Raw genomic sequence first — 13835 nt, forward strand, 5'->3', positions numbered from 1 at the left:
ATGAAATTTTAATATGAATATTAAAAGGTCGTTCGAAAAGATCTAAAGAAATGCACCAAAATATTGAAAAAAAATTATTAGCGACCTTTCAAAATTGAAATTTTGCACTGAAACTTTCAGAAACTTATTTTTTTTTGTCTATAAAATTATACCGTAACGAGAAAAAAAATTAGAAAAAAATCGTTTTTTAACGATTTCTGACGTTTTAAAAAATGTGGAGCGACCTCTTAGAAATTTTTGTTTTAAACTGTCTTTTGGAGTTGGCTCTTGAAACATCAGAAGCTAACATTTTGTCACACGAGACTCAAAAAAAAAAAAAACAGTAGGTTTTTTCACGCCACCCTAATATATATGTTTATAATATATATACACAAACACACTTGCGCTGGATTTTTCTTTCCAACATCAATATTATTACGTGTGCAAGTTAAACAATTTATTATTCATAAGGTTCGTTTAGACGAATTAAATTATTTACAGAAAGTAATTAGTTTATACGTACTAATTATAACACGGTACGTACAGTCTTGTCATTTTTTTCTTTCGCTATACATGTAATAATTTACTTAGAGGGGGCAAGGGGGGGGGGGGGGGGCAAAACGGGTATTCAAAGAAATACACTTAATTTTCGCGGACTCGAATACGCTAAATCTTTTTGGTTTTTTTTTTTTTTTTTTTTTTTGTAATTGTAACCAAAGTAAATAAAAATAATTTTCAGATGTGAGGTGAGAAAATTTTTTTTTTTTTGAAAATTCAAAATAATAAACAATAATGTATAGAAGTAGATATAGAAGTTATTTTGACTATTTGACATTTGACATTTTGACTTATAGAAGTCATTTTGAAGAACGAAATCTTTTTTTTTAATATTAACGTTAATCCATTTTGTCTAAAAAATATTTTTACGTATATCACCAGGAATATGTTGCTGATAAATTCCATTCACTTAAGTTAGCTTGATCCGAACTTGAATTATCACGATGAAGATAGTCCAGATTGATCATCTTTCATTTGTGTTTTGGTTTTCTTTTTGTCCGTTCAAGTCTAACGCCTGCAGTTCCACATTTGCGAAATCAGGGAATTAACCGAGCTGCATGCGGAAACCGGAAGCGAACGTTTTTCCAGAGTCCGTGGGGAAAGAAAAACAAGAAATTTGAGTCAATATTTCCTACCCTAAGCTTTTCGGTAGATCTCAAAAGCTATTTAGGGCACGCGAGAGTGAACGTCTTCGGATGTAGTGAGTGCGGTTATCGGTACCGGATGTTGTACGTTCGCCAGTTCATTGTTACCCCTGACTTCCGCCGGAACCAGGATATTTTTAGTCACGCAGGTTTCAATTATCACCGCTTCCTCGGTTCGACCCTCCACCTTCACGTATATCTTCCTAGCCGCGTAGGCCAGCATCATCATCTCGATAAGCATCAGGAAGTTGTAGGTTACTAAAATTATAGAAGAAAGAATCGTTGAAAAATTCTGACGTGGACTTTGTTCTAGACTGTTTTTTAAATGATGGATAATTTTTTTGTTTGTTGGAATGAATTATTTGATCATTAATCCTTGTTTTTTGCTCATATTCTGTGTTTAATACCACAGTTTCATATTATAGGGGTCGCTGGAGACCCCAGGTCGAAAATCATTACGTGAAAATGAAATTTTGAATCGGAAAACAAAAATTCATAATAGATCGTTCCACTCAAAAAATCATAAATCACTGAATTTTAAGTAGTTTGAGCTGAAAATTGGCTGCAAAGCTCTTAAGACACAGATATTTAGGAAAAGAAAAAAAAAATTTGAAGATACTGCGCGATAAAATAAAAGGTACTTATTTAAGTGAGAGTAGTTGAACTTTTGGAAAAGGATGAATTAATGATTTTCACGATGTTTCCTCATTTATTTTGGATTAAATTAGACTATTTTTGACGTTGTTCGTATGCAATTCACAGTGAACATATCGTGGGGTCGTATTGACCCCAGCGTGCAACGTAAGGGTTAATTGTCACTTGAAAAAACCAATCCTTCGAAAGATTATAAGTTTTATTTTATTTTTGATAATGAGAAGTTCCTAGCAAGATGTTATATTTTCTCATTCATTTATTCCAGCTTCTTCACGGATTATTTTAAAATAATTAATAGTACAGTTTTACATGGATATAAAATCGAGTAGAAAAAATTCGTACGTTTCGACACATGGGAAAGAGGCAGAGAATTACTTGCGAAAATTCTGCGGAGAGCTAATTGCTGCTAAATATGTGGTGATTTGAAAAACACGTATTTTCAATACACTTTTGACACTTGCACTGTCTGCGGTGTAATTCTTTTCATTGCTTCAATGTTGCAAGCTTGTATGAATGACTATTGCGAATTATTTATAGGCAGTTTAAATCATTCTAAGTTTGTTGACGAACGTTTTGGGCCATTTTGAAACGTGAAATCTATTTTTTCGCCATTTATTCAACTGATATCTATCGATATTAATAAAATATGTTATATCGATGAATTGTTAATATGAATAAAAATTTTGGAAAAAAATTGTTTATAAAAACTGGTTTTTTTCTCTTCAAAATTAGATTTTTGTGCAAGAAAATATTTAACAACGTCAAAATTTAATGTTCCTCCAATTTTTTCCAAAACTCATATTCATAATCACTGATAAAAGCCATCTTGGAAAATATTAGCACTGACTTTACCCAAATGAAACTGAATAAAACTCATTCCAGTTTTGAAAATGGCACGAAATAATCTTTATGTATCACTACAGGCTTATTAAATTTATTCCAAATAAATGTTTGAGAACAAATGGTGATGAATACGAACTCGTTTTAAATCGAGCAATGAAATAAACCGGCATTAATAAAAGCTGAGACGTTAATCATTGACGAGGGTTTCCTCATTTACTCACTTGAACACTTTTCGCTTCGCTGGCTTTTCAGAGAAAATTAGACGATGCAGGACGTAAGTTTGTTACATACGTTACCGCCATGAGCGGAAGCGTGTTTTTAGGCTCGAATAAGCGTCGCCTCGTGTCAAATTGGATAATTACGAGTTATTTTGAAAGGAACCGAACGCGACAGCCGAAAGTAATAAAAGTGATAAACTTTTACTCACGGTTAGCATAAATTTCGGGTGTTAACGGAGGGTGGCAGGGAAAGACCCCAGCGCTGGGGAGGCTTTTCACGATGAATCCCTGGAGTTTGGAAAACAGTAAAACCATTTGACACACCATTGTCCTGCGAGGAAGGGATGGGTCTGAAAAAGATTAGTGATTTCCGATATCTGACGTAAGAATAAAGCCGAAATTATTGGATTGAATTTTGTGCCACGATTGTTTATGAAAACTTTTTTTGGATTGCAGTAATTTTGATTAGCTTGCAATTTCACCAGCATGCTGGAGTGGATTAAAATTAATTTACCTACTAACTTTGGCAAAGACTTTTGAAAAGCTTCAAGTCCGATTTCATTCGCGATTAAAATTCAACGATGAAGTTCTCGGCAAATCTATACAGCGAATAATTTGTTTTTTGACCTTATAAACACTTTAAATTACCTGGAGAGCAATCCTGCAAACTTTTGGTTGCCACAGTTAATCCGTAGAGGCCAATAAGCAGACTAGTCAAAGCCATTGGCTGCAAGTATGCTCCGTAAACTCGTGCAAGTAGAGATCCTTCCGCATCCAAGAAGAGGATAACGCAGCTCGTTAAGCCCTGTAAAATTCGGCGATGCTTTAGTCTAACATATGCAATAATTTTAAACAAGTTTCGTATTTGAAAATAATAATCATGGTAAAAAATTTCTCCGTGATCACCTAGGGAGTATAACGTGTATAAATATGTGGATATATTTTCATTTCATTTGATCTTCCAACGTTTGAACATGTATTATTCCGCCTATGTGAGCAAGCCTTTGAAACTTCCCCTCAATTTTTTCACTCCGTATAACTCTGCAGTAAATTACAGTGAAGCAATTAGCGCGTAAAAGTTTGAGAACACTTGTCTGAAATTATACCCAGCTGAATTGAATCTGTACTTTAGTATTCACACAGTGTTTTTGATGGAAACTTTTTGCGAAATTTAGAATGAGCACGAAGCGAAGAGAACAAGTTGTCAAAAATTAAACTAATTATAAAACAAGAGCTCCGAAGAAAAAATTTCAATCATTATTCCTATATATGCGAGGTTTAGAATGATCTTATGACTTGAATTGTTGAATATATTTTCGTACCATGGATGCACGGTAAATTTTTAAAAGTAAAATATAAAGTATACAAAAAAATCTTATAAACATAATAAAAATAATTGTCTGGCCTTTATTTTATATTAGCTACATCAACAATTCATATGATAATCAATTATAATAGAGAGAGATGTAGTTCAAAATGGAAGAGAAAGAGAGAAAACCAGAAATATTTAGCGAGTCTCGCAATAGGTAAAAATAATGAGTAACATCTAATCTCGGTAACGAGTGCAATTTTTCTCTTTCTCCCTTTTTCTCTCTCTCTCTCTCTTTCTGTTCAAACGTTTTGAAAATGCTGGTGTTCGTTGGTCTCGCTAACAACTGTAGGCCGCAACAAAGAATCATATTATAGTAAATCGAATGAATCGACGAGCGCGCGCTTCTCCCTCTTTCCTGTTAAGCATTTCCGTCCTATTCACGAAATTCGTCCCACCAAATGCCACACATCGAGAGCTAAGATGTGACACATCAACTTTCGGGAAAAAACTTAAGAGGAAAAACCAGCTTCAGGTGAAAGAAAAAAAAATAAAAAATAACATTGTGGATGAGTCGAGTATAAACAAAATAATTTGATATTTCGACGATAATGAAACGATTTGAAACATTCTGGTACCGAAATCAGAAACATTATCAGGGTGTCCAGTATTCATGGAAATTATGAAATCAGGGAATTTGGTATCACCTGGAAAAAAACCTGAAAATCTGCGGGAATTTCATCTCGTATTTGGAATATATTAATTTTCATTCTAGGTTTATAAAAATTTAGCCATTTAGTAAGAAAATAAATTTTTTTCTTTCAACTTTCAGGCCACAGTCATAAACGAAGCCCTGATTTCTTACAATGAGCTGTGCTCTGGTCAAATATAGAATATTCTTATTCGTACGACTATCATATTTTTAATTGATTATGCACGTGAGAACAAACCGAAAAAACAATGATTCTTGTCTGAAAAACCGAGAGTTCTTATAAAATTACGTTTTCAACATTTCGTATCACAAATTCTGCATGAGAATCAGACTAACCTGAACGATGGTGAACTGAAGAACACACAGCCGAAGCCACGTAAGGTTGATTCTGTTCATTTCAGGGTTGGGGAAGGGTAGACAAGGCCAGCAGCAGCAGGGCCCAACCTTGAGGAGCATGGGGGGCGGTTTACTGACGCTTCTGTGCCCCAAGTCAATTAGGAGAAGAAACAGCCGATAAAGGGAGACCGTCAGGCATATCTGAGTCAGGCTCTCCGACAGCAGTTGGGCCCTGTGTGACAGAGAAGGGAAAGAGTCAGATCCCGATGTCGGGGACCATTAGGGCGCTAACCGTTGCCTATTAATCAATACTGTCAACCCCCATTAGGGCCGAGGTGTGTGCGTGAGTTTTTGAACCAACTCGGTGCGTGTTTTGATACCCCGAAGAAGTCAGCTAGAGTCGATTCTATATTCCCCAGAAGAAACTTTTACTTCGCCTCGTAATTCGGGCCTGAAATTCGCTGGTCCACACCTCAAAAACAAACGAAATCCTAAGTCAACACTAATCCAGAGGCAAGCCGACAAATCCCTCAAAAGTTGTTGTGTAACTGTTGCTGTGTCAATGTTTGCTGCTAGGTACACGGAGGAAACTGCTCAACGTCGAAGGAACTCAACTCGCTGGTGGAGATTGAAGATAATAATGGATTATCCGCTTGGTGTAAGTTTTGTTTGTTTATTTTTTTTTTCATTTCAAAATTTTGTCCAATATTTTACCAAATGTGGGAGGAAAAATTTTTCCTTGTAAAACATTCAAATTTATACAAATCGTGACAAAGTAACGACTAATCAGTCTACAAGGTATCTTGGCTTGAAATTTGTGAAGTGCTCGGTACTTTGGAGAGCTAAGAAAATAAGCTGGAACTTTTTTTTTTTTATCCGGAATTTAAAAAAGTTTGCGATTCATATCAGACATAATCTTTTGATTATTTTTAAAATGTTTTGGACGGTAAAAAAAATTGTAAGTCATCTATTCGATAGGTAGAATGAAGTTTGAAAAAGAAAATGAAGAAAATCAAAAATTCGATCATGAAATTTAATCAGATTCAGAGAATAATGTTATCCGAAAAATTATTTCAGCAATGTATATTTCCAAACCGCATAACTCTTTGGAAATAAACAACTTTTCACTATTTCCAAATACTGCCTCAGGGTTTTGCGAAAGATTTTCGTGGTGATATTAAAATCGACACGAACTATTAAACGCGGCTTCAACGTCGAATTTTTTCTCACCTGGGCATGGCTGTGGCTAATAGACTGCAGAGACTGGCGATTGGGTAGATGGAAAGTATGATGAGACAGTTGGTCTTGTAAGCAACCGTCTCATTCTGCAATGTGATGTTGTAAACGGCGTCTACTATGAGGTAGAAGGTGAGGACGGTGAGCACGGAACCCACGCCGATCAGACCAACCCCGAACGATCCCAAACCTGAAATTATAAAAATTATGACGTGCTGTGACCGGCTGACGCGTTGGTCGTAATCCGTTGAAAGGCGGATTAGATATTCTCAGGTATAGAATGAGAAAGTTGAGAGTCGAGATCACCGATTAGTTGATCCGAACTCGGTTTTATTTACCAAAGTCTACTGTCTGGATTCATGTTTAAATTTATAAACACGCTACTCGATATCTAAGTTTTATGTTGAAAAAAAATTTCAGTCAAGTATGTCATTTTTTAATTCAGCTTTGTCGCAGAAAATTTATTATCAATTCTTTACCTCAGACTTTTTAAGAAGAAAATTATTGAAAGAAGACTCGTTGGTGTACTAAATTTGTTGGTAATGCAATTTATTGTAATAATAAAGGCAACGAAAAATCTAGCTGAGCGTATTATGGCCAGTAAATTAATGACTTGTTACAATAGAATACGGATTCTGAAATACCGATTGCACAAGTTATGGCGGAATCGTACAAATTAAACAAGACCATTGGCGGAATATCGATTTTCTCTACGATATTGGAACACAAATTTATAGTCACCTGAATTGGTGAATTTTTCCGAAAAACATTCGCGGAATTACTCAATCAAAATCAAATAATCTGAAAGCGTTTCACAAATCCATTGATAAAAATAATGTTTTGTGCGAAAATGAGAATCAAAAGGGATTGGTGCTTTTGTTCCATCGAATTCGAACCATTTCACAAGTAAATGACAATAATTTTGGATACCAATGACGCAGCACATATGCAGCAATGACGCATATATACATAGAATATTGCGAAGTTGCTTGGAATTGCACAACAGTGCTGTATCAACCAAAGTCGTTGCCCGGTGAAACGTGTAACGTAAACACATATATAGACGAGGACGTGAGTGTAAGTATAGGCGAAGAATCGAAACTATCTTCAAAGCGAAGAGAGTCGCGTTGAGTTTTGACGCAAGCAGCGAACTCTCAAGGCCTAAATATTGCTGCCTCTCTCTTAACTTTTCTCTGAAAATTACTTCACACGGGGAATGAATCAGTCTGTAACTTTCTCGTCCGAACTCTCCTATTAAACCGAGTGACTCGTAACGGATGAACGAATGCAGGTGGTTAAACCTCGACAAGCGTAATAACAGCTGAAGAAATCTTTTGAAAAGTAAGTCCAATCAGGATTCTGATTTTGTCAAATTTTATAGATAATGGTAAAAGTAACTCGATCGGTCACAAAAAAAGCCTATCGGAAATGCGATATGATTTTGGGATAAATCAAGTAAAAAGTTGAACCCGGCTTAGGGAGTTTTGTGGTTTCAAGTTTCTTTCACCCGCCATAAATCTAACTTTACATCTGAGGATAATCGATTAAAATGGATATTAACATCTTTTCTTTTCTCTGCGAAAAAAAAGTTGACGCAATTAAGCGTTGTTCTCATTGTTTTCAATAAACAACATTCAAACGTTAAAAATATAACTTACAATACCGACAACAATAGAATGTAAATTATTTTCAAAAAATTACTAATTAAATTTTATTTCTCTCAATGGTTTTTATTCGTGATTTGAAAGCTGGACAAAAACGTGAGACTAACCCACTAGAGATTAGGAATGGACTCTTCATCGATCTGTACAAGTATACAACGTGCCATGAGGGATGGTTGGCTACTCTTTGGGGACTCGTTGCCGGAGGCTGCAGCAGACGCCCCTCAAAAGTATCGTGGTCTTGCTATATTCGTATCTGGTTATCTGGTCACAAGGTGGGTGTCCCTTGGCATTCCATAACTAAGAGTCCCTCTCTCGCTCTTAGAAACCCAAAAATATTTCCCCTGAAAGTGACGCTGGTTTAAGAGGGGCGTAACACCGTGACTGGTAAGTCTCTGGGTTTTCTCAGCTTCTTAAATTTTCGACGGAACGAGACATTGAGAATAAAAAAGAGCCGAACGATTTTCTTTTTGCTTATGGATATCGATGCAGTGTTTGAAAATAAATGATCGTTTTGCTTTGTTGAAACCACGAAGACAATCGTTATTTCTGTTATTCTATAAGCACTATAAATATTCAGGCCAATTTCAAGTATTGGATTCAGACCAAGGGTTCTTTAAGTTGGAAATAAATAGCTTGAAATTTTTGGAACGAATTTCTTGTACATACCCCTTCTTCTATTTGATAAAGGACATTGTTACAGAATGAATCTCCTAGATCCTCGACTATTTTTAAGCAATTTGAAATGAAAATTAGATGTCTGAACTCTTGTCTATAAGTTTAGTATACATGTTCTTTCATAATATTCAAGAAATTACAGGAATTTACAAATTTGAAAAATACTCCTTGTGAGTGTTTGACGATTTCGTAACATAATAAAACAACCGAAAGGGTTCAACTTCGACTCACCAACCTTCTCAAGTTCCAAACTCTCCTTTACTGCCACACGGAAAATTTCGCTATTACTGAAAGTGACCACAGCATCAGCATGCATCGGGTGTTTGCGTGTTACAACGAGCACCCGGTATGTAGAAATACGAGCGTGGGGTGACCGGGTGTCTCTGGCCCATGAAAGCGAGAATTTTGGGGTGTGGAGAGTCATAGAGAGTTATGGACCACGGCTGATTAGGTGGGATTGATGAGTTTCGCTGAACGCGTAGCCACGTGGCTAACGTTCTGGTTCACAGAGTCTGCGTTGAAATTGTCGTCTGTGACAATCACGGGATGAAATTATCTGTATGGACGAGAGCACTGCATTAACTTCGATTCTTTGAGTAAGTACATCGCAAAATGCGTCGTTGCAATCAAATGTATGGTCCAAAGAATAAACGCCGATCCAATGTAATAACTTATGAACCACAAGTCAATATTTGCGAAAATCTTGCACCAGTGATGGCTTGATATTAAAAAAACTGTGGGAATTTCGAAAATTTTGAGTCGAAAAGGTCCCACACATGGAAACTGGTGGTAGTAAACGTGACTTGCATTTACAAGCTATGTGTCGTCGATGAGAGATTTATAGTCGGTTGTGCTTACGGTTTTTTCCTCGTTTCTATTTTGAGTACTGATTCTTCTTACCTACTTCCTTCAGGGTGGATACTGTCCACACATACTCAAGAGCACAGGGACTATAAATATTTCTGGAAAAAGAATCAGGAGATTCTGAAAAGCACTGGAGGAAAAATCTCGCCGCTGAGCCACAGGATCTTACATTTTTGTGAATCGATTGGAACCGATACCGCGATTTTTACTATTACAATAAAATTTGATCGATATTCAAGTTTTGAATTGCTGAAAAAATGGCGCCATCGTATTATCTAATCAAAACTCCTTTTCACAATTTATTTTGCGAACAATCACAGTTTTACATTTGATTGGATCAATGCAATCGACTGTTTTTCCTATGACGGAAAATACTAGATACTGTGTGTATTGTATAAGCATGCTGAAGTTAAGTAGTTTCTCACGGCTTCACAATCGTTACTCAATCTAAGTATTGCTAAGATCATACTGACGTAATGTTTTTACAACACCTATTCAATTATCTACTTTCCAGCAACTGCAATATTTGAGTGAAAAACTTGAATACGATTTTTGTTAAAAATTAAAAATGTTGTTGAAAATTGTTAAAAATTAACGAAATTTTGGGATCAGAATACACTCGGTGGTATTTCGGGTTTTTATGACTCAAACTTTACTCAGCAACGAACAGGAAAACTCTAGACATCACACCTTAGCAAAAGAAACTATTCAAATCACACATCTCTTCAGTCAAAACGCCAGAAAAAGTATCTACTCCATGAATCGCAGCAACAAAAAAAATTAGAATTGCATTTCTGGTGATTCGAATATCTGAAAATTGAACTAAGCCTCGGAAACATCTATACTCATTTTCTCTATTTTATACTTTTTCTGTACGTGCAAAAGAAAACATAAATACTTATTTTACGGCATGGGCATTGAAAATTCCACTTTTTGCGGCAGTTTTCGTTCCGTAAAGTGACGCTTTATACGGCAGCGAACAAAGTTGCGGAATAAAGTCTTTATTCCGGAGTTTTGATGCGCAGTTCGAAGTGCGCATCCCAAACTGCCGAATAAAGTAGCTTCGTCGAACAGATCGCGACATAACCTCACTCTTCGTTTTGCTTTTCAATGCCCACACCGTAAAAAATATTGTATGTGGCATGCCCGTAAACCGTTTTTTGGCTCGGATAATTTCAGTACTCGCTTCCGGCTCGCCTTCAGCTCGTCCTGAAATCTTTATCCTTGCCAAAAAAACAGGTGGTTTACGGGCATGCCACATAAATAGCTATTTATTTTGCAATGCTGAATTTTTCACACTTCGAATTGCCGGTTCGATTTGATGCAAGAAATATCCTCATTATTTGCTGCTGTTTCATCGCTATTCAGCAATAATTAGCAACGTGATTACAGCGAGGATGAATAAGCGCTGTCATTCGCTGAATTATACGCTACGAGTATTTCGTTAGCCCAGGTTAATGTACATTGCATCACCTCAGGCACATTACAACAGTTGTAGAGGTACTGTTTAGAAAAAAAAATGATTGGTTCATGCACTCATGTTTTCAATGGAAAGTGTGCTGACGTATAACCAGTTATAAACGGATCTCTGACTCTGCTCGATGAAATTATTTGCTCCTTGGACGTGATCTTCGATTTCAATTGCTTCAAGGCAAAAGTTTCAGTAGTTCGCAGAAAAATATCTCGTTGAAGAGAAATTGACTATTTGATCATGAAAATTTTTATTGTAATTACTAGCAGAATAGTAAAACTCACATTTTCTATTATCAAGTTTGTTTCTACTTCGCGAAGGAGAACAAAATAGACTGGAAAGCTGCATCTTTATTTTTCTGAAATCTTCTTTTTATTTCCTCCGTGTGCTAAACGTATATGGTGGACGTGAGTCTAAACACACGATTTACTGTAAGCAATTAAAGTTCCGAGTTCCGAGTTGTTATAACAGCTCTTCTATATCACCAAACAGAATTCAAGAAACGAGTGTCACGTTATTGTGAACTCAGACCCCAGGCAAAACTTTTACATTTCACTTTGACGTTAAGCGGGTTTGATTATTCTTATTCGAAAGTAGGTAAACCGTGTTTTGCGTTGCTTGTAAAAAAGAAGAAAAAAATAAAATAATCAGTCATGGAATTTGAGACAGCAGTACGCTACAGTTAAATTGCAAGTAAAACGTATTTTGACAACTTCGTGAAGATTTTAATGAAAGAAATAGCGAGTTGGTGTAAGACATGAGCACTTTTAGTATGAAGGAATCACGTTGGGTAATAGTAATGGCCTCTAGCGATGCTTGGGAATCACGGCTCCGCTGTTCATGATCAATACGCGGCCATTCGGTAAATTCTAAGTATTCATTACCATGGTGTACCGGAAGTGTTTATTGTAATCTTCAAACCGTGTATTCCATGGGGCCAAAAACTGTGTTTTGCTGCGAATCATTGTTAAACGTGAGATCATTGTTTAACTACATCGAAGACGAAAATGAATGTCAAGTGCTACTCGAACGCTTCTGTAAACACAAGACATCGCACTTAGCAAATTATTCTTACGGATTATTGACATTTCAGTAAGTGTAGAATGATTTCCAGCGTGAGAAAAGTTCATCTTAGAATTAATACTATACACAGATCAGCAGGAGTTGCTGTTACTCCGGAACTCTCGATGATCGTGAACCGGAACTGTAGAGTGTATTCTTGAAAAGTGTCTTCAAGTTCGGTGAGACGTTCGCGAGAAACGCTTATGAAAGCAAAGCCTTGAGACATCGTTGGATAAACTGAACATGTAATGCTTGATACAGTGCCAAAGTGATTCGCATGGAATTCAGTTAACTACACGCTAATTAAAGGAAATGATTTGCGTCAAGAGTATATTTGCATAAACGCTAAGCTCCGATAGCGATTTGACGTTGGTTCATGACCAAATGGGACGGTGTTTGCATGCATCGATGTTATCAAATAGGTGTGGCAGAATTCTTTGATTCATTATTATAAATGTCCAGAAGTTGAAGAAAACATTAGAGATTTTCACTGCAATTTCAACGAACTTATTCCAGTTAATAGCATTATTATAGCTGAGCATTCTATATTTTTCAACGACACGACAACACAGATTTCTGCGGAAAGAACGAGCGATGCATCAGGTTGCACTTTCTCCGTTATATGGTATGGAATTACGTCAGCAGGTAGTTGGCTGCAAGTTAGCTGTGCGAACTCGTAAACGCATTCAAGGATTGCTGAACGTTCTGCGCAACTCGCGATTTATTCTAGATCGGATCTCAGCCATGGAGCTAGCTACACCGTGAAAGGCAAGAGAAACCTAGATCTTTCACTATCATTATTTATATTCCTTTTCGTTAGATGAAACATGACGCAGAAACGTACGCACACAAATATTCAAGAAATGTTTGAGATCGTTGAACCCCTAAACACATACGTAACCAGGAAGTAATGATCAAGAAGCGTGTTGTAGAAGTGTATCGAACCATGGATCTACTAAATCTAGTCCCTTTATAGTTGTTTTATCCACTCGTGTTTTTCCTTTGTTAATTTGCAACTTCAGAAACTACTCACTCTCAATATATTCCACCGCACTAGGCACCAGATTCCAGTCGCAGGACTCGTTCATGATGAGATGTTGACTGTGCTCGTAATCAAACGAAAAATTTTTAGTCATCTCGACCATTATGATGGCTATTTGATCGCTGACGCAGTGATTTTGATTTCGGTGAATATCGAACTTCTCCCAGTTTCATGCGTGGAACCGTCGGTGCATCTTGCAAATATGGCTAAACGCGAATGAAAACAGTCACTTGAATAGTCAGAACCGAGTTTCTATCGGCGGCACGCGTTCCACGGTGAGAGTCAGTGACTGAAGCATAAGAACTTGCAGAGCAGCCAAGTCTTGGGACCATGTAATCCACTCTCCCACTTTTACCCTCGACATCGTGATAATTTCGTAACCATACCTTTTTCTACTTACAGGTAGAAGACTGAGTGAGAAATCAAGCGAATGGCGATAAACTCGGGGATTCGGTTCCAGTATTATGGTTTGAAACACTTTTCTCATAAGCCTTGCGGAAGAATAGCTACTGTTGATACCTAGTGCAGGTACATTTAATGATTTTTCACAACTTGGGCAGCCTGAGAT

At 36.7% G+C, this 13835-nt stretch overlaps 1 protein-coding gene across 1 annotated transcript; it reads right to left on the reverse strand.

Annotated features, from left to right (window-relative positions):
• Positions 1-986: 986 nt before the first annotated feature.
• LOC124413264 lies at positions 987-13569 on the reverse strand. The gene is made up of 6 exons (XM_046893731.1): positions 13259-13569; positions 6484-6679; positions 5254-5485; positions 3545-3701; positions 3106-3246; positions 987-1439 (listed from the first exon to the last, which is right to left on the reverse strand). Exons 1-6 carry the CDS (start codon positions 13368-13370, stop codon positions 1204-1206), a joined length of 1074 nt encoding a protein of 357 aa, XP_046749687.1. The 5' UTR covers positions 13371-13569; the 3' UTR covers positions 987-1203.
• Between the last annotated feature and the right edge of the window lie 266 nt (positions 13570-13835).

The sequence above is a fragment of the Diprion similis genome, chromosome 12, assembly GCF_021155765.1.
Source record: "Diprion similis isolate iyDipSimi1 chromosome 12, iyDipSimi1.1, whole genome shotgun sequence".
Lineage (NCBI taxonomy): Eukaryota > Metazoa > Arthropoda > Insecta > Hymenoptera > Diprionidae > Diprion > Diprion similis.